Source organism: Cucumis sativus, chromosome 6, assembly GCF_000004075.3.
Source record: "Cucumis sativus cultivar 9930 chromosome 6, Cucumber_9930_V3, whole genome shotgun sequence".
NCBI lineage: Eukaryota > Viridiplantae > Streptophyta > Magnoliopsida > Cucurbitales > Cucurbitaceae > Cucumis > Cucumis sativus.
The window spans coordinates 13,838,319-13,864,335 of NC_026660.2; the positions used below are offsets into that span (position 1 = coordinate 13,838,319).

A 26,017-nucleotide genomic window follows, 5' to 3' on the forward strand; every position below is an offset into this window, starting at 1 on the left:
TTTCCCTTTTTCTGCCTTCTTTATATTGCATTTCGGCAACTTTCCTTCAAACTATAATTATTTAATAACCATTTATGGTTTGTTTGTAGTGTAATTCTAAAATTATCTAAATTACTTGTAATTTCCAAAATCACTAAAAATATATATATATATAGTTCATTTTACTACCACGAAAGATGTGTATAAAAAGGTAAAATAAAAAAATAAATTATTTTGTGCAAATAAAAATGTGTTTTAGAGTAATTCTTTTAAAAATAATTAAAACAGCTTACATGTTTTAAAATCACTTGCAAATATCTATACCATCCTTGAGGTTTTATTAGATTCATGTTATTGTAAATTTTTATTAGAGCTTCTAAATTGGTACAAATATTAGTTTACTATTGATGCAATTGCTAAAGTTTAAGTTTATACATTGATATTTTGTCAAATTGAATTTGTATTGTAATAATAATTAATAAGAGATAAACGTGAGAATGACAAAATAATAGATAGCAATTTGAAAAATAGCAAAACCTAAAAATATTTTGATTTTTAGCAAAACCGCTGAAGTAGATATTTTTTTTTGACAATTGTTCAACCAATTTTATCTTTTCATAGATTGAGACTCACTTTTTTCATATACAGTAAATTTGTGCAGAGTAAAATAATGAAATATAACACAAAATTACAAATACAGTATATTTGCATATCATTCAGTTTTATAAAATTATTAAATAAATATTTATTTTTGGGATTAATCTCACATCATCTTCTAGATTTATGCTTTCAATTTATGTCATATTTTCGGATTTGTAGGCTTCAAATCAAATGATTAACAATTTGTTTTATTAATAATAACTATTTAATTCATACTCTTTTTGCTATTCATAAATGATTGTTAATATAATTTATACACGTTTCTTAATGTTTGGTTAACTTTTAATAATATTTTATTATATCATATAAATATGATTGATAATATAATTTATTCATTGTTTGTTTTTTAAAGTTTGGTTAATTCTTAGTAACATTTTACTATATCATATAAATACACAATTTTTCATATTTATCCTTCATTGTTTTCGGATATATATATATATATATATATATATATATATATATATATATATATATATATATATATATATATATATATATATATATATATATTATAATAAATATTTATTTTATCATTTTATTTTAAAAGTTTGGTTGGAATATCTCCAAAATTTGAATTTAAAATTGTATCATCCCCTACAATTCTACAATTAATATAATAACAATTTCATATAAACATTGTATCCTCCCTATAATGATGCATGTAACAATTATTCATTATATTATTTCAATGTCATTTGATATAATAACAAGTTCATATTAAGATTGTATTTCCCCTATAATTATGCATTAACTATCCTTTCATAAAAGAATTCATTTAACATAATAATAAATTGAAATTAAAACTTCCACAGAATGTTGATTTAAAGATCATTCCATAAAATAATTTTATTTGTTATTTCTTTCTATAATTATGATGCATTTAACAAAAACAGTTTTCTTTCCATAAAAGGGAATGACAATTTTCTAAATTGTATCATTGAATCATAATCACGGTCCTTTAACTCACCAAACTTTATAATAACCAATAGAATTAAGATTTTCTAAACATAGTATATGTCAAGTATGAATGATGTTATAAACAAGAAATTTGGGACACATAAAATGACAAAAAAATGGTAAACAAGATATAGTATCATTCATCTGGGTATAGGATAATCGATATATTTCAATTATAGTGTATTTGAAAAGCTCAAATAATTATAATACTATTTTTACATTATTCTTTTCCTTTAAATATCTTCCTTTTCTTTTTTTCTTTTTTTTTTTCATTTAAATAAAAGAAAATCCTCTTTTCCAAAAATAAAATATTCAAATTTTTTATAAATACTTTGAAATATAAATAATCTAAAAATGTTAAATTTATGTTTGTCATTATTTTACGAATGTAATATCATGATTTTAGGGATGATAAATTTTTAAGGATAATATTAGCACAATTTTAGGAATGATAAAATTTTTAATTTAAATTATTATTAACAATACTTATTTTTATAAATTTTTAAAACAATTTTAATATTTTAGCCGTTTCAAAACAAAATTTAAAATCTATTTTTAAATAACAATCATGAAAAATAGATAAAAGATATTAAAAGATAATCCTAAAATTTTGAAAGGATGTTTGTCATCATTTTAGGGAAATCATTCGAGTAGCACGATTGTTGGGGAGATCAAAATCAAAATTTTCTTAGAATAATCCTATTAAATTCATCATAATCACGGGGTAAGATACAATTATAACTCCAATTTATTATTATGTTAAATAAATTGTTATTAGAAATATGAAAAGTTTAGGAAAATCAATCATGTAATACGGTTTTAGGGAAATATCAATTTAATTTTTTTTAGAATAATCATATTTATTAAATGCATCATAATTACAAAGAAAGATACAATTTTAATTTTAACCACCACAACTAATAAATGGTTAATTACTTGACTTGAAATTTATAAATACGAAAATTTGGTATAAATTACCGACATAAATATAAGGGATGTTGATTCAATCATATCCATCTCGAAAATAATTATTTATTTAATATTTTTACAAAATAGAATGATTTGCAAGTACATTGTATCTGTGATTCTGAGTTATATTTCATCATCTATCTATCAAATAAGAATTTTCCGGTATACATGGAAAAAATTGGCTAAAAGAGATTTTTAAAAAATATCTACATGAGCCGATTTTGCTATAAATCAAAATATTATTTAGATTTGCTATTTTCCATTATTTTGTCATGCTCACGGTTTTCTCTTGTTTCATTTATTTATTTATTTTAATTTTTATGTTTTGCTATTTTAATAATTTAAAATTACTTTTGGTATTTGTGTAAAGTAAAACTTGTTATTTTCCTTTTCACCGTGTAATAACTTTAAATTATTTTAAAGAAACAAGTTGAAAAAAAAAAGTAATGAATTAATTAATGAGATATTCAAACAAGGCGGTCCAAAATAGCGATCCCCACTTCAATGTAACGAACTTCTTGATCCAATAGGCCAAAGTTATGAGCCTAAGGCCTTGAGACTGAGCCCAAATAAATTTGGGTTGGGGCATGGGCCAAAAAGTCAACAAATTAAAATGGGCCGAAACTTTTGAGTTTTGGAATAATGATCAAAGGATAATGAAATCGCTTTTTAAAATCTACAAATGGACTCCTGTAGAGAGAAAATATTATACATCAACACCTTTTAGATTACATCATATACACATCTCTAATTTTATTTTGCACTTGCAACACTAGATTGAGCCATATAAATCCAAACAATACTAAAAAGGAAAAGAAATACACTATATTTACTATATTTAGTATATTTACACATGGAAGGAGGGGTTTGGAAGTTTGTTGATGCCAAAATTTAGAGAGGGAGAAAAATCATTTGGCGTTCACATCACAACCATAAATTTAGTAATTTAAAAAGAAAATGTATTTTGGAAGATAAAAAGATTTACATGCTTAAGGGCATATCTATAGTAAGTAAAAAAGTTTGAGTATTAGAATGAACTTACTTTAAAACTATAAAAGAGTTTGATGTATTCTAGCTATTTGTAGTTGACCTAGGAACCATTTTCCTATAATTTTTTAGTTGGTTTAGATTTCTTCCTTGACTTATTGAACTAAAGCGGGTGAGAGATATGAGACGTTTGACCTTTGACTAGGGTAGACCAAACACCTTATTTTGCTATATTTTGAGCCTTCAATAATGATTATCTAGGTTGAGACGTGCACCATTTGCTGATTTGTGTGACATGCGACATTTGATAATTAGTGACACTTGTTCTTAACTAAGGTCGAGGCTAGTATACTAGATTGGGCCAAATCCCAAATCACACTTTTTCCAGGCCCATCTGGGTCCTACCTAGGGTTGTTACTTTTAATCAAAGAAAGATTTAGACAAAAGACATCAATTGAATAAAAAATTTCACAATTGTCTTAATTTAAAAATTATTTTCTTAAATAGGAAAGATAATATTTTAAGTACAATTCTAACCTTTCAATAATTATTAATTAGATATTACGATTATTAATTAGATATTCTATTCATAATTTTATTTGAAATATTTCTTTATTGAAAATTATTTTGAATTTAATATAAATTCCATAATTTTCTTAATTTAACGTGATTAATTATTATGATAATAAATTTTAAGTATTTTTCAATTAACTATAAATCAAAATATATTATAATATGAGTAATTTTATTCTAATTTGCAACAACCTATTTATATCTTCTTTCCAAGATTATATTTTTATCTATTATTCTCCATCTCCGGCAGCTATTATTGTCCATCACCTGAAGCTTTTTCCGTTTCGTAATATATATTTCAGTCATGTTCCTTCTATTTTCTTTAATTTTTTATTGTTCAATTCATCTGTCATGTTTGACATAATTTTTATTATTAAATGTCTTGTCGTTTGTATATACTATGATATACCACTGAATAAAAAATTTATGTTATGTGATTTGTAACATATATACTACTACATATATTCAATAATACATACACATGTTCTTTTCAATAATCTGTGCTTTTTTTAGTGCGTATATATACCAATATATACACAGATTATATATCCATTCCTTATTTTTTTTTATATTTCTTACATATATGTTGCTGAATAATTTATTTATGTTTTGCGATTTGTTACATATATATCACTGCATATATTCAATAATACATACACATCTTTTTTATGTTCTGTGTTTATTTTTACTGCATTTAACATTAATTATATTTCTTACATGTATGTTACTGAATAATTCATTTTTTTTTTCATATAATTCCCTAGATCTTCAATTCTTTCATCAAAGTCCCTACATTACAATTATATTAAGTTTTTTTCAACATTACATATACTATAAAACAATTAATGTTTTAATGACATATATTATATATACTCATCATAATTATTTCTCATTCATGTTCTTATAGCCATAAACAACTTTAATACATAATCAATATTATTTCAAACATAATGTATTACCACATAAGATATGAATATTTAAATAAAATACATAAACAAATTGTTATAAGAACCTTTCACTAATAAAATATACACTGAATTTATATATGTTATTTAGTATATATACCTCATATTATATACAATAATACCTTATACACAATTCCTACAGGATTTGTGTTTAAATTTTTTGTTTGTAGAATAAATATTACTAAAACAGTAATAAACGACATGATCATACATACATGTTTTTCCTTTATAAATGTATTTGATTACATTATATTTTAATATATCAGCAATCTATAATAGTTATGTTCTATGTTTTAGTATATATATACCTCATATTATATACAATAATACTATATACTCACATATAGTTCTATTATTTTTTTGATAGAATGACCGTTCTTTTTCAACATTGAATTCTTAATAAACAATAGAATGTATCACATTCAAAACTAAATTTTCGTTTGTTTACCTATTTAATCGAATATTTAAAAGATACCTAATATACCAAATCTTTCATATGTGTTTGAATATAATCTAAAATATACCTAATATACCGAATGTTTCATTTGTTTTGAATATATATAATATTAAGCACAAAATTTATAGCGAGATTCTGTTGGATAAGTTTTGTATTTTTCGGCCATCGAAAGTTTTCATCTTCACCACCGAAATCTCAATAAACCCTAAAATGTATCACATTCAAAACTACATTTTCATTTGATTGACTATTTAATTGAATATCTAAAATATACCTAATGTTTCATATGTATTGAATATATACAATACTAACCTCGAAGTTTTTAACTAGATTATGTTCGAAAAGTTTTGTATTTGTCGATCGTCGACTGTCTTCTTCTTCACCTCCGAACTCTCTAAAATTTCGAAGTAAAAATCGTAATTCACATTGGAAGGAGTAGACAACTGTTTTCGTGGAAGGAAAGCATGAAAAGTTTTCAACTTCTTTCCAAAACCGTATCTCATTATTTTTTCCATTTAAATATTTGTTATAAATCAATTAAATAAGAGAAATGTGTATTAAAATAATTTGAGCCTACATTTATGTAATATACTAGTCAATTTATAACTTTTATGAAATTTATTAGTAATTTGAATCTTTCATGTAATATCATATAGTAATTTAGGCTATATGAGTTAAAGATCCTTAATCTAAATCATGTTATCTTCTCATTTCTCATCTTTATTGCTTATGTTTTCGCAAGATTCGTTTATGCCTATTGATCTTAAATGAGTCGTACTAAAAGTAAACAAAAAGAATCCAAAAAGAATATAAATAATGTTAGAGTTTGAGAATATAAATAATATAAACAAAAGAGAATTGAAAGATGTTGACAGTTATTGTTATATACAAATTTAGAGTTTTATTGTATAATTATGAAACTAAAATTTAGAAGTGATTGTGTGGGGGAAATGTAATAAATAATCTCTAATTTTTTCAAACTATATATCTCAATAGCTAAAATGCGTCCATCTTTTAAATTAGTTAATGTTAATTAATGTACCAAACCTTGCAAATACAAAATGGATTGGAAGCAAAATGATCAATAACAATTTGTTAAATAAATTGTGTAAATGTAAATGCAAAAACATGATGAAGAATATATATATATTTAACATAAATACACATATTAGATTGAGGAGATTAGAAGATTATGTTTGAGGTTTGAAGCTGTTTCATTTGGTTTTTGTTCATAGGAAAAGAAGTTAAATTATTGGGTGTACGAATGTTGTGGGTGGCTTATATAGCTCAAAGGGGTTTTGTTCATTATATTCTATTCTTTTTGGGATTAATTGGTTAATTACATTGTTGTAACAATCATCTCTTACTTTGTTGTAACATCCAACCTCCATCCTAAAACAAAAATAAATTCAATCATATATATCATATCATACTAATTATGAAAAGGTAAACTGAAACATGAAATGAAAAGTTTGGTAAGAGTTCTTAGTGGGGGTTAATATAGTTTCTCTATAATTAAACCAAAACCTATAAAACTTCCCCACCCAACCCAACCCAACCTAAACTAAATTTATTCTTATAAATAATTTATTAACTTCCAATAATTCTTAATACCCTCAACAATTCACTTATTCATTCATTCATTTAATTCCATTGCCCCGCCAACGCCAACGCCTCCGCTGCCGGACCCCCCCAATCCACCTCCATTTTTAACAACTTTAATTCCTCCCTCCTGCCTAACATGGCCGCCGCTCCTGCTTCAAAATTACTACCAAATATTTGCTTAACCCTTTTCCTTTCTCTAATTCTTCTCCTCCTTTTCTCTCTCATTTTAGCCTTCACTGTTTTCAAGCCCAAACAGCCTATCATCGTCGTCGATTCAGTTTCTCTGCTCGATCTAAACGTTTCTATAACCGACGGCGTCCATCTTAGTTTATCGCTCAATGTGGATCTAACCGTCCAGAATCCCAATAAAGTGGGCTTTGAATACTCTGAAAGCACGGCCGTTGTGATTTACAGAGGTGAAAAGGTGGGAGAAGCGCCGATTCCAGGTGGACGTTTACCGGGGAAAGGAACGGAGAAAATGAACCTAACGTTAACCATAATGGGGGACCGGATGCTGGGGAAGTCGGAGGTGTTTTCCGATGTGGTTTCGGGTCAACTTCCGATAAGTACCTTCGCTCGGTTACCTGGAAAAGTGAAGGTGATGAATGTTCTGAAGATTCATGTTGTGGCGTCGACGTCTTGTGATCTCATAATTGATGTTAAGAACGAAAGTTTTGGAGATCAACTATGCCAATACCGGACTACGCTTTGAGATCAATTTCAGTTAGGCTTAAAATTTGGTCCATAAAACTTTGCATCCAATGCATCTGTTTTTGGTCCTCATGTACAAATTCATCAACTCTTTAACACAATTATTGGAATGATGCTTTAGAGATAATCATATACTAATTCAACTCATAAATAACCAAACCAACCTAAATCTATAAATCTTTTATGCCATAACATCATCAACATACTTCAATCAATCAATCAAACAAACAAACAAGCAAGCAAATTTTCTTTTCTTTTCTTTTTTTTTTGTAAAGAATTGAGTAGAATAAAAACAAATAAAATAGAATGTTTTTGGGAATGTGTAGAGTGGAAAGGGTTGAGCGATAGCTGTGGCGGCAATGCATGGAGCGTGACTTACCTTCTTTATTTGTCGCATTGGTTGGAGTTTGGAGTTTGGAGTACATTTTTCTTTTTTCCTTTTTTTTAGATGGGGAATTCTTCATTCTTCTTTTTCCATCTTTGTTTCGCGTATTTGGCTAATTAACAATACATCTTTTCTAGTTCCCAACACTACTACAAAATTAAACGAATTAAGTTTATATGGTGATTCTAAAAAAATGTCATTATTAATCTTGTCACTCGTTTTTTTATGTCCTATATAATCCACTATTAAAATAAGTGAATAGATGACCTCGTGAAAAATATGTCGTAATTGATTGTTTGGTGGCACTTCATTTCAATCCACAATAGAGACGTTTATTAAGAATGAATATCTTGTTTTGTACAACAAAGAGCTAACAATTTTGTTACCTAATATGTTTTAGTTAGAAATGGGAATGAGGATGTGTTGTAGGTTGACCAGATAAGAATCAAAGAAAAAAAAAAGAATTAATTTAAGAGAGAAGTAATTGTACATAAAAGGGAACATGAAGATGAAGATGAGTCAATTACATGTCTTCAAATTCCTAAACAACGTAAATCCATTTTCTACTTATCCCTTTCATTTTCATCCTTTTATCTTTTGAATATAATATTGCCTCAAATCTTTATATACTTAACTTACTTTCATCTCATCCTTCAATTTAACCTTTTCACATACATTATACTGTACATACCATATCACATTCCTCAAAAAAATTAAAATGCTAAACTAAAAAAAATAAATAGATAAATAGATATAGGTAGATGTAGGAAGGAAGAGAGATGTTGGATTGAAATCTGATGGTGGGAGTTTGTACTAATGTGTGTGTGTATATATATATTATGGAATTTATAATGAAGAAAAAATAGGGTTTGATGGAGTGTTAAGGTATTAGGAAACAAAAGGTGAAGCGTTGGATGAAATGATGAGAAAGGAAGGCATTGCGATCTTAGGGGAGTTTCACATGGGAAGCACGTGGAGGTGTCCGTGTATGAGCCCAGCCTCAAAGGCGGGTTGGTCAAGTGGAGCTTTTCTCTTCTTTAATTCCCCTCTTCTTCTCGGCTTCTCTTCTTCTCTTCTTCTCTTCTTCTCTTCTTTCATAATTCCCAATTTCCCATTTCATAATTTTACACTGAATATTAAATTATTTTTCTTCTTCTTTTTTTTTTTTTTTTTTTTTTTTTTTTTTTTTAAAGAAAAATTAAAAACCCAAACCTTTCAATCTCTAAATCCTCTCCATTAATCCTCCCCATTAATCCTCCCTTCCCAGATTTCTCTCATTCTCATGCACCCCTCCTCCCTTACCCAACACGGTAATTCAATTTTCTCACCTTTTTTCTTCTCAGGGTTTCAACAAATAAGTGTTGTATCAACTCCCCTCCCAATTTCCTTATTATTATTATTCTTATTCATCTCTCTGTTTCATCTTCTTTGCTTTTAATTTCCTTCACTTTACTCCTGATTTTAATATTTTAAGGATTCTAATAGCTTTTCAGATTGAGATTTGATTTTTTCTAAATTTCTTTTGGGGTTTTGCTTGTGCTTTTAATTGTCTACGCTTAGTTTTGTGTATGTGTATACTTGTGATCTTTTCTGAATTGGGAGTTCATTGATTTGAATGCTTTCCAAATTTCCCTTTGCAGCTAAGGGGTTGAAGGGGTTGAAGGGGTGAAGGGGTTCAACCTTCTGCTAATTCCTATGGTTGTTGATCTCCATTAAAGACAAATCAGTTGTGCTTCAAATCTCTGGTTTTTCCAGGGAATGCTGAAAGATGATACCTATCCGTTACAGCTTTTCCTCCAACATCTATAATTGTTCTTCTGCACTTCAATTGTCTTCTTTCGCGTTCGAGGAAAACACTCTCATAAATCACGAAACCCCACCTGATCTCTACTTTAAAACGCTCGATTTACGTGCAAGTTATTTTGGAGTCCTCACACGAGCTCGTTCGGTGCTTCATTTATCTGAGGACGGTTGAGCATCCATTTGTTAACTAAGGTCTGCATTGTTCGCCTAGTTGATATTGTATTTTGTGCCTTTCTTTTTTTACTTTAGGATTTGATTGATTGGGATGGAAAATAAGGCGAGTGTGATGGTTCAACGATATGAATTAGGGAGATTGCTTGGCCAAGGAACGTTTGCGAAGGTATATTATGCGAGGAATACAGGAAGCAACCAAAGTGTGGCCATTAAGGTGATTGATAAGGAAAAGATTACCAAGGCTTCACTAATCGATCAGATTAAGCGTGAAATATCTATTATGAGACTTGTTAGACATCCCAATATTCTTCGTCTATATGAGGTTATGGCTACCAAGACTAAGATCTACTTTGTTTTGGAATATGCCAAAGGTGGTGAGCTCTTTGATAAGGTTGCTAAAGGGAAGCTGAAGGAGGACGTTGCTTGGAAATACTTTTATCAGTTAATTAATGCTGTTGATTTTTGTCACAGTAGGGGAGTGTATCACCGCGATATAAAGCCAGAGAACCTACTGCTTGATGAAAATGAGAATCTTAAGGTGTCTGATTTTGGTTTAAGTGCTTTAGCTGAGTCCAAGCGTCAAGACGGTTTGCTACACACGACTTGTGGAACACCAGCTTATGTTGCTCCTGAAGTCATCAATAGGAAGGGCTATGATGGTGCCAAAGCTGATATCTGGTCTTGTGGAGTAGTTTTGTTTGTCCTATTGGCAGGTTATCTCCCATTCCACAATTCGAATTTGATGGAAATGTATAGGAAGATCGGAAAAGCAGAGTATAAATGCCCCAGTTGGTTTCCTCGTGAAGTGCGGCGGCTGCTAAGCAGGATGCTTGATCCAGACCCCAATACTAGGACTTCAATAGCATTGATAAGACAAAGTTCTTGGTTCAAAAAGGGATTGAGGTCTAAGAATGCAAGAAGTGGGGTAGAAAGCAATGCTGTAGCACCTGAAGATGCCACGGCTGGTTCCGGACCATCTGAGGGAAGTGTGGCAGCAGATGGAAATCAAGAGCCAGATAGACCTCCAACTTTGAATGCTTTCGATATCATCTCCCTTTCCGCTGGCTTCAATTTATCCAGTTTATTTGAAGACAATTCAAAGAAGAAAGAAACATTGTTTACTTGTAGAAAACCAGCCTCTGTTATTCTCTCAAAACTAGAAGAAATGGCTAAACTTCTTCGGTTTCGAGTACAGAAGAAGGAAGCAGGCCTATTAAAGTTTGAGGCGCTAACAGAGGGAAAAAAGGGGGCATTATCCATTGATACAGAGATCTTTGAGGTTACTCCATCTTTTTATTTAGTGGAAATGAAAAAATCAAATGGAGACACATTGGAATATCAGAAGGTATTGAAAGAAGACATTAGGCCAGCTCTAAAAGATATAGTATGGGTTTGGCGAGGAGAGCAAGAACAGCAGCAACAAGATCCACAGCCTCAGCCTCTCCAGCCACAGGATCAAGTTCGAGATCCTTATCCAGAGCAAGATGGTGCATCACAACCGCAATAGCAGCCAGCTTAGAGAAAAACAACTACAAAACTTGGGTTTGCAAGGATCTGAAATGACAAACTCTCCCAACTTGTACTATTGACATACTTCTTTGTACATTTGTTCATCTACTAAAGTTAAACTACATTCTAATAAACTATATCATAACAAAATTTCAAGATCTATTCTCAACTTCTTCTATCTCTTTACTCTATTAACATCTTGTTGCCAATCAGTACTCAAATTATGTTGTTTCGTTCGTCTAACTTTAACTGCCCTTACAATCTAATACATATAGAATCTATATCCTGTCATCAAGCAGACGAATCCTGTCTGATTGATCAAAAAGGCCTCAATGAGTGATACAAGCTCAGAAGCAGGAGTAACAAAAGCTGCTCTCATGTAAGTGAAAACTGTGAACTTTATACATCATAAGATATTTGTCTGATGAAATAAACTTTGTTGACCAAATGATTTGAACTGCAGTTGTTTTCATGACAGATTGGAAATTTGGCACAAGGGTTTGGGTTGAACTAAAGTGAAGGTTGGTTGGTTGGTTGGTTTGCTAAAAAAGAGGAGGAGACACGTTTGCAAGTGATCATGTGTGAAGGAGACTTCTTTGGTAAATCAAATCCCCAGATGTCATTCTTCCAAGTCATTCACAAATAACTTTACAGCACTGCAATGTTTTGGTGGTTCTGAACTGAGATGGAAAGCCTTTGCTTGCTTTTAGCAATTGAGTGCCTTCATTGACGCCATTTGCTTTTCAGCTTACCTTTTGAAGTGAGGTGTTAAATTGCTAGTGGTTATTGGGAAAACTTTCTAATACTACCGTAGTATATACTTTTTTTTTTTACGTTAAAATTGATAGTACAAGTTCGTGTAAGTTGTTATATGCTCATGTTGACATAATATATATTCTTTTTGGTCATATATTGACACTTGTCAAACTGCTAATGGTTATTTGGAAATTTTCTTAGTACCAATGTACTTTTGGTACTTTTTTTGGACGATAATTGAGTTAAGGATCGAACTTCGAACTTTAAACTTGATACCAGAAGTTCATGTTCGTTTTGCTATATGCTCATGTTGCTGTTATATGTATTCATATTTAAATTTCCAACGACTATTGAAGGAAATCTCTATGGCTATTGTAGTATTATTGTTATTATTTTGACAATATATGTGGTGGAGAATCAAACTTCATAGTGTTGAGCTTAACTAAATTGACATAGTGTGTATTATTTTCATTTATGATGTGTTAAATTGTCAATGGTTATATAATATACGTATGTATTAATGTGATTGTAAGGTGTTGCTTTTGTGACAATTTGTGAGTGGGAGATTGAATCTAAGAAATCAAAGTCGATACTGCAAGTTTATGTTAGTAGTAATATGGGCAGGGTGAGTTGTTTTCGTTCATATTAATTTATTTTGAGTGGATTATAGAGATGTAATATATGTTTATGTTTTTGGTTGGTGTGTAAATAAATGTGAATATTGATGAAGGGAAAATTTGGTTGAAAATGAAGATTATGTGAGTTATTATTAGCAATAATGGGATGGGAATCTTTAAGCACATTAGTATAAAAAGATTATTCATTACATTACAGCTTAGCAATGGGACCCCTTAATCATTGACTAACTTCCTAATTGCACATTTCCAGCCTCATAATCCCTTTTCTTTCTTCTTTCTTCTTCCTCTTCCCACTTCCTCCTATTTCTCACCATTCAATTTTTTCCATTAACAAAACTGTATATTTTGCATTTTTTTTCAGCAAAGTTTGGTAGATACAAAATTAAAATTTTAAAGATTGGAAATATGAAAAAAGAAATATTTACACAAGAAAAAGTTTAGATATAAAATGGAATAATGGAAGCAGGTTAATTGAGAGACCTCCTTTCACAATTATTTTATTTTATTTGAAGTTTTTTTTTAATGATATATAACATATAGAGGCTGAATTGACCATTACAATAATATAAGTAAAAGACCTGGAATATTCTTTTCTTCTAATTCATATAGTTGCATTTAAAATAGGATTAGTTAATTACTAGTATCTTTATTTGTTTAGATCTAAATGGAAGAATAATATAAGCTTCTTTTAGCATAACAAAAATAAAAGAAATTATTTTGCCATCAATCGGCATACATGACATGTTTTGACATGGATATAAATACTTGATTGGGTGGATGATACATATACTCAAACCATATATATATATATATAAACATATATGTTTGAAGTATGTCCCATCAAGGTTTATATTGAATGTTTGCATTAGTGTGGACGTAACATCTTTCTACCACACATTCAAAGCAATATGTTTTCATATTTATTTGGTGTGTCCTTTAAGCATGTCATTTCTAAACTCGGAAGGGATAACAATAAAGCTATGAGGCAATTGGAATCACGAAATTATTAAAACACTATTCGTCCCTACACATCTCAACAAAAAAGTTTCTAGAAAAAGATAGAAACTAGGCTTTTCGAGTATCAAAATGTGACCACATGATCAACCCTGCACTTAAATTCAAAGATATTTGGGATGAAAATGAGAAAACAAAAATGGAAATATATTCAACTTTGATTAATATGTTATTAACACTTGGTGGGTATTTTATATACATACACCCAAAAAAGGCCTATATACAATAGCATAAAATACATTATAAAAAAAAAAAAAAAAGGCTAAAGTAAAAACCTATTTCTTAACATTACATTGGAATTTTGAAATTCCATTAGCAAATGCGTTTATTGGTTTCTTAAAAATAGGAAATTAAAAAGGCAAATGAAAAATTACAAACATTAACAAAATGTATTATACTTCTTAACTACACTTCATTCATTAACCTTCTTAATTCCTTCTTCCTTTTTTTTTTCTTTTTTTTTTTTTTTGAAATTTTCGATTTTATTAGAATTACTGTTTTTCTTAATTCAATTGGACATTGAAATGGGTAGATGCCCTAATTTTCTTGTTTAATTTTGAAGAAATCCACAATCTCTCACCGGTTCCGGTCGCCGGAATCCTATTGGGAAGTCGACGTCGACGCGTCATCGCCGGTTAGATGGATTTTCAGCTTCTTCTTCAACATTTTCTTATACGATTCTGAATCTCCGCATCTTCTTCTCATCTCCACCACCACCAATTCGTCTGTTAACCGGAAAAGTTCTATTCCGATTACCAAAACACGATTCTTTGCATCCAATTCAAATCCAAACTCTTTCTGTTTCTTCACCTTTAAATCCTCAGCCTTGCCGAATTTCTCAATTTTTTCCACGATCTTCTCCGGTGACTCTGCCGATATGAATCGATCACTGTCATCCATAACGTTTTGTGAATTATCGAACAAACCAGACAGATTCAATCCAGATGAGAAAGATATAATGTCGAATGCATTCAAATCCGTCGATGGAGATTCGTCTTTCTCTTCTGATTTCATCTCGTAATTATCGTAGAAGTTGATCTCTGTATTTCCTCCTTTTCTGAACCATGGATCATTAAGAATTTCTTCGATGGTTATCCTCGAATCAGGATTCGTATCTAGAAGTCGCGACAGAAACCTCTTGAGATCCGACGACATCCATTTAGGGCACCGATATTCCCCCTTGTAAATCTTCTTATACATGGCCATGAGATTCGGATCGTTGAAGGGAAGGTAACCGGCGCTCAACACGAAAAGAATCACACCACATGACCACACATCAACCTTCGCACCGTCGTATCCCTTTTTGGACAAAATCTCCGGCGCGACATAGGCCGGAGTTCCACAAAGAGTGTGCAAAAGGCCATCGGCACGGATCTGTTCCGTAACCGCACTGAGACCAAAGTCAGAGACCTTAAGATTCCCGTTCTCATCGACGAGAAGATTCTCCGGCTTCAGATCGCGGTGGTAAATCCCACGCGTATGACAGAATCCAACGGCGGAGATCAGCTGGTGGAAGAATCTCCGGCTGAGATCTTCACTGAATCTGCCCTTGGCGATCTTAGCGAAAAGCTCGCCGCCTTTGACGAACTCCATAACGAAGTAGATCTTAGATTTGGTAGCGAGAACCTCATGGAGTTTAACGATGTTAGGATGACGGAGACGGCGCATAATGGCGATCTCTCGCTTAATGTTGAACATCAAGGTTGTGCCGTAGATCTTCTTCTTGTTGATAACCTTAACGGCGACGCTTTGGCCGGAGCGGAGGTCGCGAGCATGGTAGACCTTGGCAAAGGCGCCGCAGCCGAGGAGCTTGCCAAGCTCGTATTTGCCGAAGAGGGCATTGCTGTCGGGGGAAGATGGTTCGATCTCCGGCATGGGGCGGGGGAGGGCCAGAGATCGAGGGGGGGAAATGAAAGGAAAAGAGAAAGAAGATTGGTAGAAAAAACGAAGGTTTATTTGTAGAAATGATTATGAAGAGATGGGGAGAGAGAGAAAGAAAAGTAATTATAGAGAAGATTATGGAAGAATGCAAAAAATGGAGAAAATGGTATTCCACTATTTTTGAAATCGGATTCTTTTTGGTTTGTTATTAAATAATGATTTTTCTTTTTCTTTTTTATTTTGAGGATTTTACTGTTGGAATTACACCTTTGCTTTTCTCTTTTTTTCATGCAAAATTAATTCCTTTTTAACTTTACATTACTACCGAGTATATATATTTATTTAAATGGTTAAGAAAGCAATTTTACAATTTTTTTAAAAATATATTTCAATTTCTTTTTAAATATGTTATTTAAAGATTTGGTTGAAGGGGTACGTGTTTGATTGTGATTGGGTGAGAGAGGACACGTCTGTAAAGAGATGCCACGAAGGCGCCGTCCGCGGTTTGTTAAACTTTCAAAGCTTTTGACCGTTTGATTATTAATTGATGCTGCATATGAAACGACGACAAAACATGTCGTTTTCGTTTTAAAGTTGAAATTAAAACTCTTCCCTTCCTTTTCTTTTCTTCTTTTCTTCCTTTCTTCCTTTCTTCCTTTTGCCAAAATACAATTTTGCTTCTTTCAAATATCACAATTTTGTTTGTTTCTCAATACACTAAATTACTCTAATCTTTAAACTTCTAAAAAATTAAAATGACACTTGTTGCTATAATATTATTTTACTCCTTTTCTTCACTCTCTTTTAATCTAAAAAATAAGAAAATAAAAATGCATGCCTTACGTACATATATGGATTATAATCAAAATAAAAAGAATAATGAAAAATAAATTAGTGAATATCATCCTTACTTACTTCTCTATTTTTTACTCTTTATTATTTTGATATTCAAAACATTTTGTTTTCATTTCACTCTTTTATCATTTTATTATATTATTGTTTGTTTTTTAATAGATTATTTCTTAAAATAAATTTATCCTTATACTAGTTTTTTACACACTAGTAATTTATAGTTGTTTCTCCAAAAAAGATATTATCAGTTTCCATTCATAAAATAATTATAATTAAGAAAAACTTTTTTTAAGCTCAATGATATTTTAGAATTCTTTTAATGGTTCGTGGATATTTTAAACAAACCTTAGGAAGTTCTTAACAAATCTAAAGTTGTTTCAAGTATGTATTTGCCTCTCATGCATGTTATATTGTGATAACGGTGGAGTAGTTGCAAATTCTAAAGAACCTATAATTCATATACTTGACAAACATATTGAGCAAAAATATCATTTCACATTAGGGAGATCTGTACACTTGGGAGGTGTGTGATTGTCACTCAGGTAGCCTTGGTGGAAAGCCCTTGTTAATCCATTTATCAAGACCATCACTGCTAAAATGTTTGAGGGTCATCTAGGGAGTCGAGGTTTACAAGTTTTGTAAGCTAAGATAAGTGGGAGAAATATTGGGTATTATACATGATTTATGCCCTAGTTTATTGTGTTCATTTTTCTTAATCAAACTCGACTTTTGTAAGACCCCGAACTTTAGGAAGTGTAGATTTTTCAAAGAGCTTAAGAGGTTTGAAAGAAAGAAATTTTTTGTTTTAAGTATCAAAGAATAGCGCCTTAGGTGTTTTATGTTGAAGGTTGGTGAGAAAGAAGGGTCGTAGAGGTTGGGCGTTTTAGATAATTTCATAAAAGAGTTTCCCACAACTCACTTGGGCATTTGCACTCAAATTGGTCTTGAAAGTTCAAAAATTGAGTATAATTGAGTATAGTTTATTTTATTTAAAAAGACTTCTAGGCATTTTGGATATGAGAAAGTTGGTGTTTTAGATAAGAGAAGCCAACAAGGTCAGTTCACGAGTAAATCTAAGTAAGATGCACTCTCAAAAGGCTATAGAACGAATAGTTTGGCATTTTGTTATGAAAATTTGCGGTAAGAAAGTTAACACAATTTCTAGAAAATTTGTAGAAGGAAGTTTTGTCAAAAGAGTTATGAATTTTAAGTTATGACTTTTCTAAGTCAGGTTATGCAGTTTGAGCGAGAAACTATGTGAGATGGTCTTGGAAGATAGCCATGCGTTTAATGGACAATTATGTGGCATGGTTAGGGCAATCAGCTTAAGGATATAGTGAAGTGTGAAAGCTTTGTTAGCATGCATTTTGAGGTGTAAAAGTGAGGAGAAGGTGTCTTAATAAGATTTAAGGTAGATTTAAGTAAGGATGAGGTGTCAATGTAAATTCTTGCAATGGACTGTATAATTATGTTACTTCATATTCATTTTTCTCATAGTACACTCGTGCATTTTAAATAAAATTACTCCAAAAAATTTCCATTTTGAGTCTATTTTCTAAGTTGGGGCGTTGGTTTAATTTGAGAAAGGGAAAGCTGAGTTTAAGTTAAAAGAAGAGAGGAAGGTCATTCTCGGGTAAAAACTGAACAATCTTTACTCCGAGGAAATTACAGGACGCATTCGGTTGAATCCAAAGCTGAAATTTTGAGGTAAGAATATTAAGACATTTTACGACAACTGAAAATGTTTTCATTTGAGTTCTGAATTTTATGTTATAAGGCTCTAAAGAAGAAGTAGAGTTTTAGCCGAGAATGAAGTTTTTGACAGTAGAGGTTAGTGGTCGAGCCTAAGAAATTAGCATGACATGTTGCGCATGCGTTTTGGATTCAGAGGGGTTTTTTAGGCGTTTTTGGGGCTCTTTATGATGATTTGGGAAACTCTATGTAAAGTTTTGATATTTTTAGAATAAAAGAGACTTAATTGGAGTTATTTTCCATTATTTCAAAACAAGAGGAAATTGGGCAAGTTTGTCGACCAAGAGTTTGATCTACGATCTGTGAGTGAAAAATGAGTTTAACTAAAGTTATTTTAGCCTATGATTTATAAGTAATAAAATAATTTCTAATATGTTTTACAAGCTATTATTTAAGCATGCCTTTAAGTGAGCTTTATTTCTATTTATCAGCATGTTTATGAAAAGTGTTAAAGCATGTTATTTAGAAAAGTATTCTAAAGCATGAGTTTAGAAATGTTTTTAGTAAGCATGTATTTATAAGATTTACGAGCAATGATTTATGAAAAGCATGAGTTTAATAGAATGGTTTGAAAGAGAAAACTATGATACTCTATATACCGAGTTTTCGATGGTCAATGTGCACAATCAGAGGTATAGGGCTATGTCGATCACTTAAAATATGAATAACACAACAAAAAACTGAAACTGTTTACAACATATAGCAAAAATTTCAAATGATGCTATTGAGAGCTGACGAATTTTACTATATTTTGTAAATAATTTCAAAATATTGTTATTTTTTAAAAGAAAATTTGTAAAAAATAGAACATTTGACAAAATATTTACACTTTATAGAAAAATCAAATGTAATGAATTTTGTCATTTAGTGGTTTTGTTCTATGGTATGCAAATAGTTGGAAAATTGTATTGGATGATAAAAACATTTAGAAAAAAACAGTTCATGATAGCTCTTTTTTCATATTGCGAATGACAAATATAACAAGTAATTAATGATATCATAGAGCTATTAGAGAGTTATCAACTTTTGAATTTGCTACTTTTGTAATTTAGAAAATGGAGTGATATGAGTCCTATTGAAAAAGTTCCAATTTTTAAACTTTATAGTAAAAGTAGTAATGAATAAATAAAAAATCTTCTGTGTAAGTGAAGTTTGATGCAGAAATTGTTCAAAAACTTTAGTAGAAATAATCATAATGTTAAATTTATATTCACGTAGATCATGTTTTCATTGATATTTTCATATTTTCATGGATTCAATATCGATATAACCGGTGAATCAACATTTTCATTATTTCATAAAAAAATCTACGAAACATAGAAAATAAACATCAAAACTATCACTAATATAAAGTTATTTTAAAACTGTATGCTTTTATTATTTTTTACAAAAATATCCATTATAAATCAATATTGTATTGATATTTTTATCGAAAATTCTATAAAACAAAGAATTAGATGTTTCAGATATTTTTAACCTTGGAATAATTAACACTTAAATTTTATAGTCCATGGCAAAATTAATTGTGTACTAATATAATTTTGTCATTTATGATTTTTTGTCCAAAAATATAAATATAAATAGTTTGTTTCATTTTTATTATTATGAAATAAATCTTTTAGAGACCTTTGTTTTATGGACATATTATATTTTATGGAGTGAGCATCTAAACTAACATGTTTATTTGGTAGTATTGTAAGATGTCTCGATATCTAGAGATTTTCAGCATCCTAAGATGCCTGAACGAACGACATCTGAAGAATTTTAGATAACCTCCTGAAACATAGATTTTGAGATTCTCTAACGTATTTCATTTTACAATTTTGACATACATATTTTTTATCTTCATTTTCATTATATAATAAACCTAATTAACAAATAATAACATTCCAACCTTATATTACATAATAGATTGTGAAATAGAAATGAACAAAAATGTAAAGATGAGAAGGAGGGGAGTTTATAATTCATTCCATAAAAGAAAGAAAAAAACAAAAGAATCATAAAAGGTTAAAAAAGAAGAGGCAGTCCTCAACGCGCAAACACCAGATTTCAAATTTTCACCTTCACCTTCTTCTTCTTCTTCTTCACCTTCTTCTTCTTCTTCTTCTTCTTCTTCTTCTTCTTCTTCTTCTTCCTTTTAACTAATTTACTTACCTAATCAAACACTATATAATTAAATAACAATTTTATCTAACTTTCTACCTCAATATTACTATTTTAAATTCTCTTTCCCTTCATGATCTATTCTCCATATTCTTTTAACCTTTTAATAAACTTTTAAGATTATACGGCCACCATATTCATTTAGACTAGCTCTAGCTGCCCTAACAAATCTTGATGTTTGTTAGAGTACCAAACCTATTTCACTTAAATGCCTATTCTCTCCAAATCACTTATCATTCCCTTTTGAGTGGTCAATTGAGTTATTTATAAGTTTGTCTTTGATGAATGTCCAAAAGCTGTATATGTGATAATAAGGGAGTCGTTTTGAAAAGGGTTAGTGTTATGATAGTGTATGTATAGGAAAATGATAATATATGTTTGGGAGAAGAATTATGTAGTTAACGTTATGGTTTTTTTTTTTTTTAAATTATATTCTAAATCTAATAAACATTAAATTAAATATTTTATTTTATTTTCAAATTTTAGCTTAGAAATTGAAAGAACACCAAATTGTGGAAAGAAAAATGAATTTCTAGGAATGAACGTTTATAATTTAAGAACTAATTTTAGTAAATACATTTCATTTGCTAAACTCGGACAAAGAAGAGATTTCTCACTTTCATTCAATCAATAACAAACATAATTATTAATTATAAGTTATAACAAAGGTCTCCTACTCCTATAAACCCATAAAGAAAATTAGTTATACATTCATCCATTATACTGAACAAACCAAAAAACAGCACATTATGCAACTTCAAAATTTCATAATCGGAACAAAATCTCATCCCAAAAACATGGCTCCACTCTATTTTTTTTTTTAAAAAAAAAGGCTTCTAATTCACAAACAAAATTGCCAAGAAAGTCCCATTTAACCTCAAATTCAAATCCCACTTGGACAGTCCCAAAACGGAGAGTGAGAAAGAATCGAAGCGAGGGGTAACAAATCTGCTTTCACGAAGGCCACTGCTACCACTTGGTCTCAAACTTATCACCGTCTGATTTGTCTGCATAACTTCAGTGATGCAATATGATTGTTGAGCAGAACAAAAAGGGGATGGGAGAAGAAATAAAGGTAGTTTTAGAAAGAGAAAGAGAAAGAGAGAAACGATGGAGGCAAAGAAAAAAGAAAGGATTGAAAATGGAAGATGTTGGATTTCAAAGATTAATTTCGATAGATAGAGACAAAGTGGGATTATTCTATCTTTACCTTCGTCGCTCTTTGTATCCATTCGCAGTCCCAAAGAGAAAATGGAGTGAGTAAAATGGGAATATTTGTAGGGAAAAATGAAGGCATAAACGGTGAAAGAGAAAGAAGACGAGATTGAATGGAGAAGGGAGTGATGCATAAAATCGAGAAGGATTACCATGGTTTTAGGGAGTGTAATGCACAGTAAAAGGTAGTATGAAAAGGATTTTGGGGATTATGAAAACTCTAGCTAATACTAGAGTTTCCATAAATTGGACCCCAATCAAGGGTTGGGGTTAGGGTTATGATAACCCAATCCCACAGTGATAATCTGGAGCCCAAATAGCTTCTAAAAGATGTATTAAGAAAATATTTTGGGCATGAAATTGTTGGAGTATCCACTCCATGTTCATGTTCACGTTCACGCATGGTTGCTTTTTAAAAGTACTATCTACTTAATTTTAGTCTACCCCTGCACTTTTAAACATGGCCTCAATAAGAACAAAAACAACAGAAAAAGATGCAAAAACAATCCTTGAACTATGAGGCTATTTACCATTAATTACACTCTACCTGATCTCTTATTAAATTAATTAGTTTTTATTTTGTAATATTATTTGTGGTTTCTCTTTCCACTCTCTCCTTTTGTCCTTCCCAATCTCTCCAGGAGGATATAAATTGAAATCAAAATTATTAAATTTTGGTTGAGCCTTGAAGTGCACTCAAACCCCATCCATCATCACATCATTTGAATTATCAAACCCCATTCTTAAGAATCTAATGAAAGTGGAGGTGTACTAGATGGATTACTTTCTTTATTATCAATTGATTTTTATTAAAAGTAAAAATGAAAATTATTATATAGTATAATTGAGATAATAGGATAGGATAAACGTTTCTGCAATTAATTTTTCTAAAATAATATTTTAAACTTCATTTCATATTGAGAATATAATATTATAACGTAAACTTCCATGTGCATGATTATGATTAATTTAAACACCTAAAAAAGAAACAAAAGCCAACCCTTTCACCGACAATATTATTCTTTAATCGTTTTTTCTTTTTTTTTGGGTTGATTTTATTGAATTTTTCTTCTAAACAATATTAATTAATCTTTGTTTTTTAAGTATATATATGTCTGTCAATTAGTCGTCTTTAATTTGTTATAATTCTTTCCACATGCTTCTACTAATGTCACACACACCAACATATATAATCATTTATTTGAATCTTAAATTTTGTCAATTTCAGTTCATACAACTTTAACCCACAATTTTAATTGACTCCAAATTTTGTCAATATATATATATATATATATATATATATATATATTTGCCCTACAAAAATCTATAGTAATTATTATTATTTTATTTTTGAAAAGAATTATTCTATTAGATCATGGTTATAGGTTTGTCACTCATTGAATGGCTGGATTGGGTAATTAATATGTTAATTAGTGAAAATATTAATGGAGTTTGAAGAGACTTTCAACTTTTAAACACAAATTTTTGGAAGAAAAATGTATTTTAGTTAAACTTAAACTTGAGAACAAGTGTTGCTGTTTGTTCATTCAATTTCTTATAACTTATCAACTAATTTTGAGTGAAAGAAAATATCCAAACATTTTCATAAACTCATAAATTTAAATAAAATAAAGTTAATAAACTGATTTTTTGTTTGCGAACTAAAATAATAATCTTCAGGTTGATATCCAGGTGTCTCAACACCCTTCTGCCAACGTAATTAAAATAAAGAAAACACACAACATAGGAATTGAAATATAAAAATAAAAGAAATGAAAAGGTGTGGAATCACACGGGAGGGTGTGGGTGTGTGTACCTCTAAAATTAGTTCAACACCTCTCCACCTACCTCTACCTCTAATCTTACCTATATTTACTTATTCTTCTTCTTTTTTTTACCCTTAATATTAGGGTTATCACGCTTAATTATTATTATTTTTCATTTCAAAACCCAAATCCTCACCTTCCATAAATCATTCCATCTCCTTTTAAATTTTCTTTCAAAATGCTGCCTCCACCCTCCAATCATTCAATTCACACCTACCAAATATATTTTATTATTAATATAAACAAACTAATTCTAACTCACTTATAAATTGTATCCATTTAGGGATTTAGTTCCAACAACAATATATTCAAAGACTCATTTATTATCTCTAAACTACTAATTAACCATTGCTAGGGCACAAATAAAGGTGAAAGTGCATAGACAAAGGTTGTGTAGGGTAGAGTTGTGAGGGAGGCACCACAAAGCGCGTGAGGAGAGGAGAGACGAAGCATGGTGGTGGTGGTTGTGCTGGTTGATATATATATATATACCTACGTTCTCCAACCTGCTTCATGCTGATCACTACTACTACTTTCCTTCTATTTTCCTAATATATATGCTTAACACACTGTGAGTCTGTGATATTATTCCATATAATGTAAATGCATGTTAGGAGAGGGGGAGGCAACACACACTTTTATATCTGTTGCCTGATTATTATTATTTTGTGGTTACGAAACAGATCATATGCATGTACATGAGGAGAGGCCCCCCTTATACAAAGATAATGCCGCCCTTCCTTCCACTCTTCATCTTATTTTATTCTTCCATTACTTTTTATATATATACATATATATGCCATCAATAATTCATTCTCCTCCACACAAACCCCTTCTACAATCATTTATAAATTTTAGATTAATGCTCATATTTTCATATTAATGAAAGTGTTTTTATTTCAAATTATTAAATGTTATACATGCCTTCAAAATTCTGTTTAATTTAGAATTCATGACAGTAATGTACAAAAATAATCGGAGTGTAAAGATGCGAGCAACAAGATGCATAAGAAAATAAGAATTTTGAATTTTGATGGATCAACTTACAAGCTTAAAGTTAATATGATGCTACATAAAACATGTTGAATTGAATACACTCTAAACGTAAGCAAAAAAGTTAGTTTTCATTTGTTGGTAAAGAGATATCAAATAATGAATTAGGAAGTCAAAAAGAATAAGTCATCCGTGAAAATCTCCATGAATAATAATAATATGACAATAGAAAACAAAGGAAAATTTAAACGAAAAACGGAATATTACAAAATACATAGACGGAAAGAAGATTAAAAAACAAGCAAATAAAGGGAGAATCAAATGAAAGGAAAGAAAATAAAAAAAAAAGAAGAAAAACAAACTAACTTGTGGAGTAAATTTAGTTATTCGATGTCTAAGATTCGAATGAAAGAAGTTCTTTCAAACACTCTTAAAATACAAAACGGTAAATTCCATGGAAGGGAATATAGTGAAATTCAAAGCATGGGCCTTTAGTATAAATGTGGAAAATAAACTGAACAGTAATAAAATATTTGTTGTAAATATAGCAAATGATATTCAATAATTTTATTAAAAGTAAAGTATGCTCGTCAATAGCTTTTATTAACTATTATTAATAAAAGCTATAAACTACTATAACATTTCTCCAAATTGAAAATTATCTATTAGTGATAACAACTTATAACATCTATCCATTGCTATTATTGATAGCTTTCAATTCATGAAGATAGGGAAGAAGCACTTATAAAGCTAATCATACCTATCAACAATGACTTTTTGCATTAGAAAATCATAAAGAAGTATAGGAAACAGTCCATTTTCAAATTGAAAGACTGATAGAATTTAATCACAAAGTGTTATTAGTTTCCAACATATCATCATATACAATATTTTAAACAAAACTAATCATCCACAACCTATTCAAGGGCCATTTTAATGAAAACTAACTACTGAGCCCAGAACTTTTCAAAATTCTAGAGTTTTAACGCACTTTCTACACTTCTCACCCTCGAGATAACACTACAACCTTCAAGGAAAGAAAACCCCCAAATGCTGCCTGGTACTTCTAACATATTCTAGAATTTGTCAAGATGTGTTATGCCATTTTTTTTCTCTTTCTGTAAATTAACACGTCACCATGTCAGAGTCTGCTTCTTGGGCTATGCTCATATACTAACAGAAAGATG

The 26,017-nt window shown here is 30.1% G+C and overlaps 3 protein-coding genes across 4 annotated transcripts; 2 read left to right on the forward strand and 1 right to left on the reverse strand.

Moving 5' to 3' along the window:
• The first annotated feature begins 7,183 nt into the window (after positions 1–7,183).
• On the forward strand, positions 7,184–7,986 carry LOC105435999. The gene has a single exon (XM_011660122.2). It carries the CDS (start codon positions 7,292–7,294, stop codon positions 7,865–7,867), a length of 576 nt encoding a protein of 191 aa, XP_011658424.1. The 5' UTR covers positions 7,184–7,291; the 3' UTR covers positions 7,868–7,986.
• Positions 7,987–9,422: 1,436 nt separating this feature from the next.
• Positions 9,423–11,906, forward strand: LOC101206404 (CBL-interacting serine/threonine-protein kinase 10). Of its 2 annotated transcripts, XM_031887855.1 has the most exons (3): positions 9,423–9,561; positions 9,892–10,246; positions 10,363–11,906. In XM_031887855.1, exon 3 carries the CDS (start codon positions 10,509–10,511, stop codon positions 11,733–11,735), a length of 1,227 nt encoding a protein of 408 aa, XP_031743715.1. In that variant the 5' UTR covers positions 9,423–9,561; positions 9,892–10,246; positions 10,363–10,508; the 3' UTR covers positions 11,736–11,906. The 2 variants fall into 2 exon arrangements, with proteins under 2 accessions (XP_031743715.1, XP_004149375.1); XM_004149327.3 differs by having other exon boundaries at positions 9,892–11,906.
• Positions 11,907–14,273: 2,367 nt separating this feature from the next.
• On the reverse strand, positions 14,274–16,202 carry LOC101204001 (CBL-interacting serine/threonine-protein kinase 11). Its single transcript, XM_004149317.3, has one exon. It carries the CDS (start codon positions 16,018–16,020, stop codon positions 14,746–14,748), a length of 1,275 nt encoding a protein of 424 aa, XP_004149365.1. The 5' UTR covers positions 16,021–16,202; the 3' UTR covers positions 14,274–14,745.
• Positions 16,203–26,017: the final 9,815 nt, after the last annotated feature.

Bases quoted from the DNA above. Each gene is read 5' to 3' on its own strand.
- LOC105435999 (XM_011660122.2), top strand. From the start codon at position 7,292: ATGGCCGCCGCTCCTGCTTCAAAATTACTACCAAATATTTGCTTAACC.
- LOC101206404 (XM_004149327.3), top strand. From the start codon at position 10,320: ATGGAAAATAAGGCGAGTGTGATGGTTCAACGATATGAATTAGGGAGA.
- LOC101204001 (XM_004149317.3), bottom strand. From the start codon at position 16,020: ATGCCGGAGATCGAACCATCTTCCCCCGACAGCAATGCCCTCTTCGGC.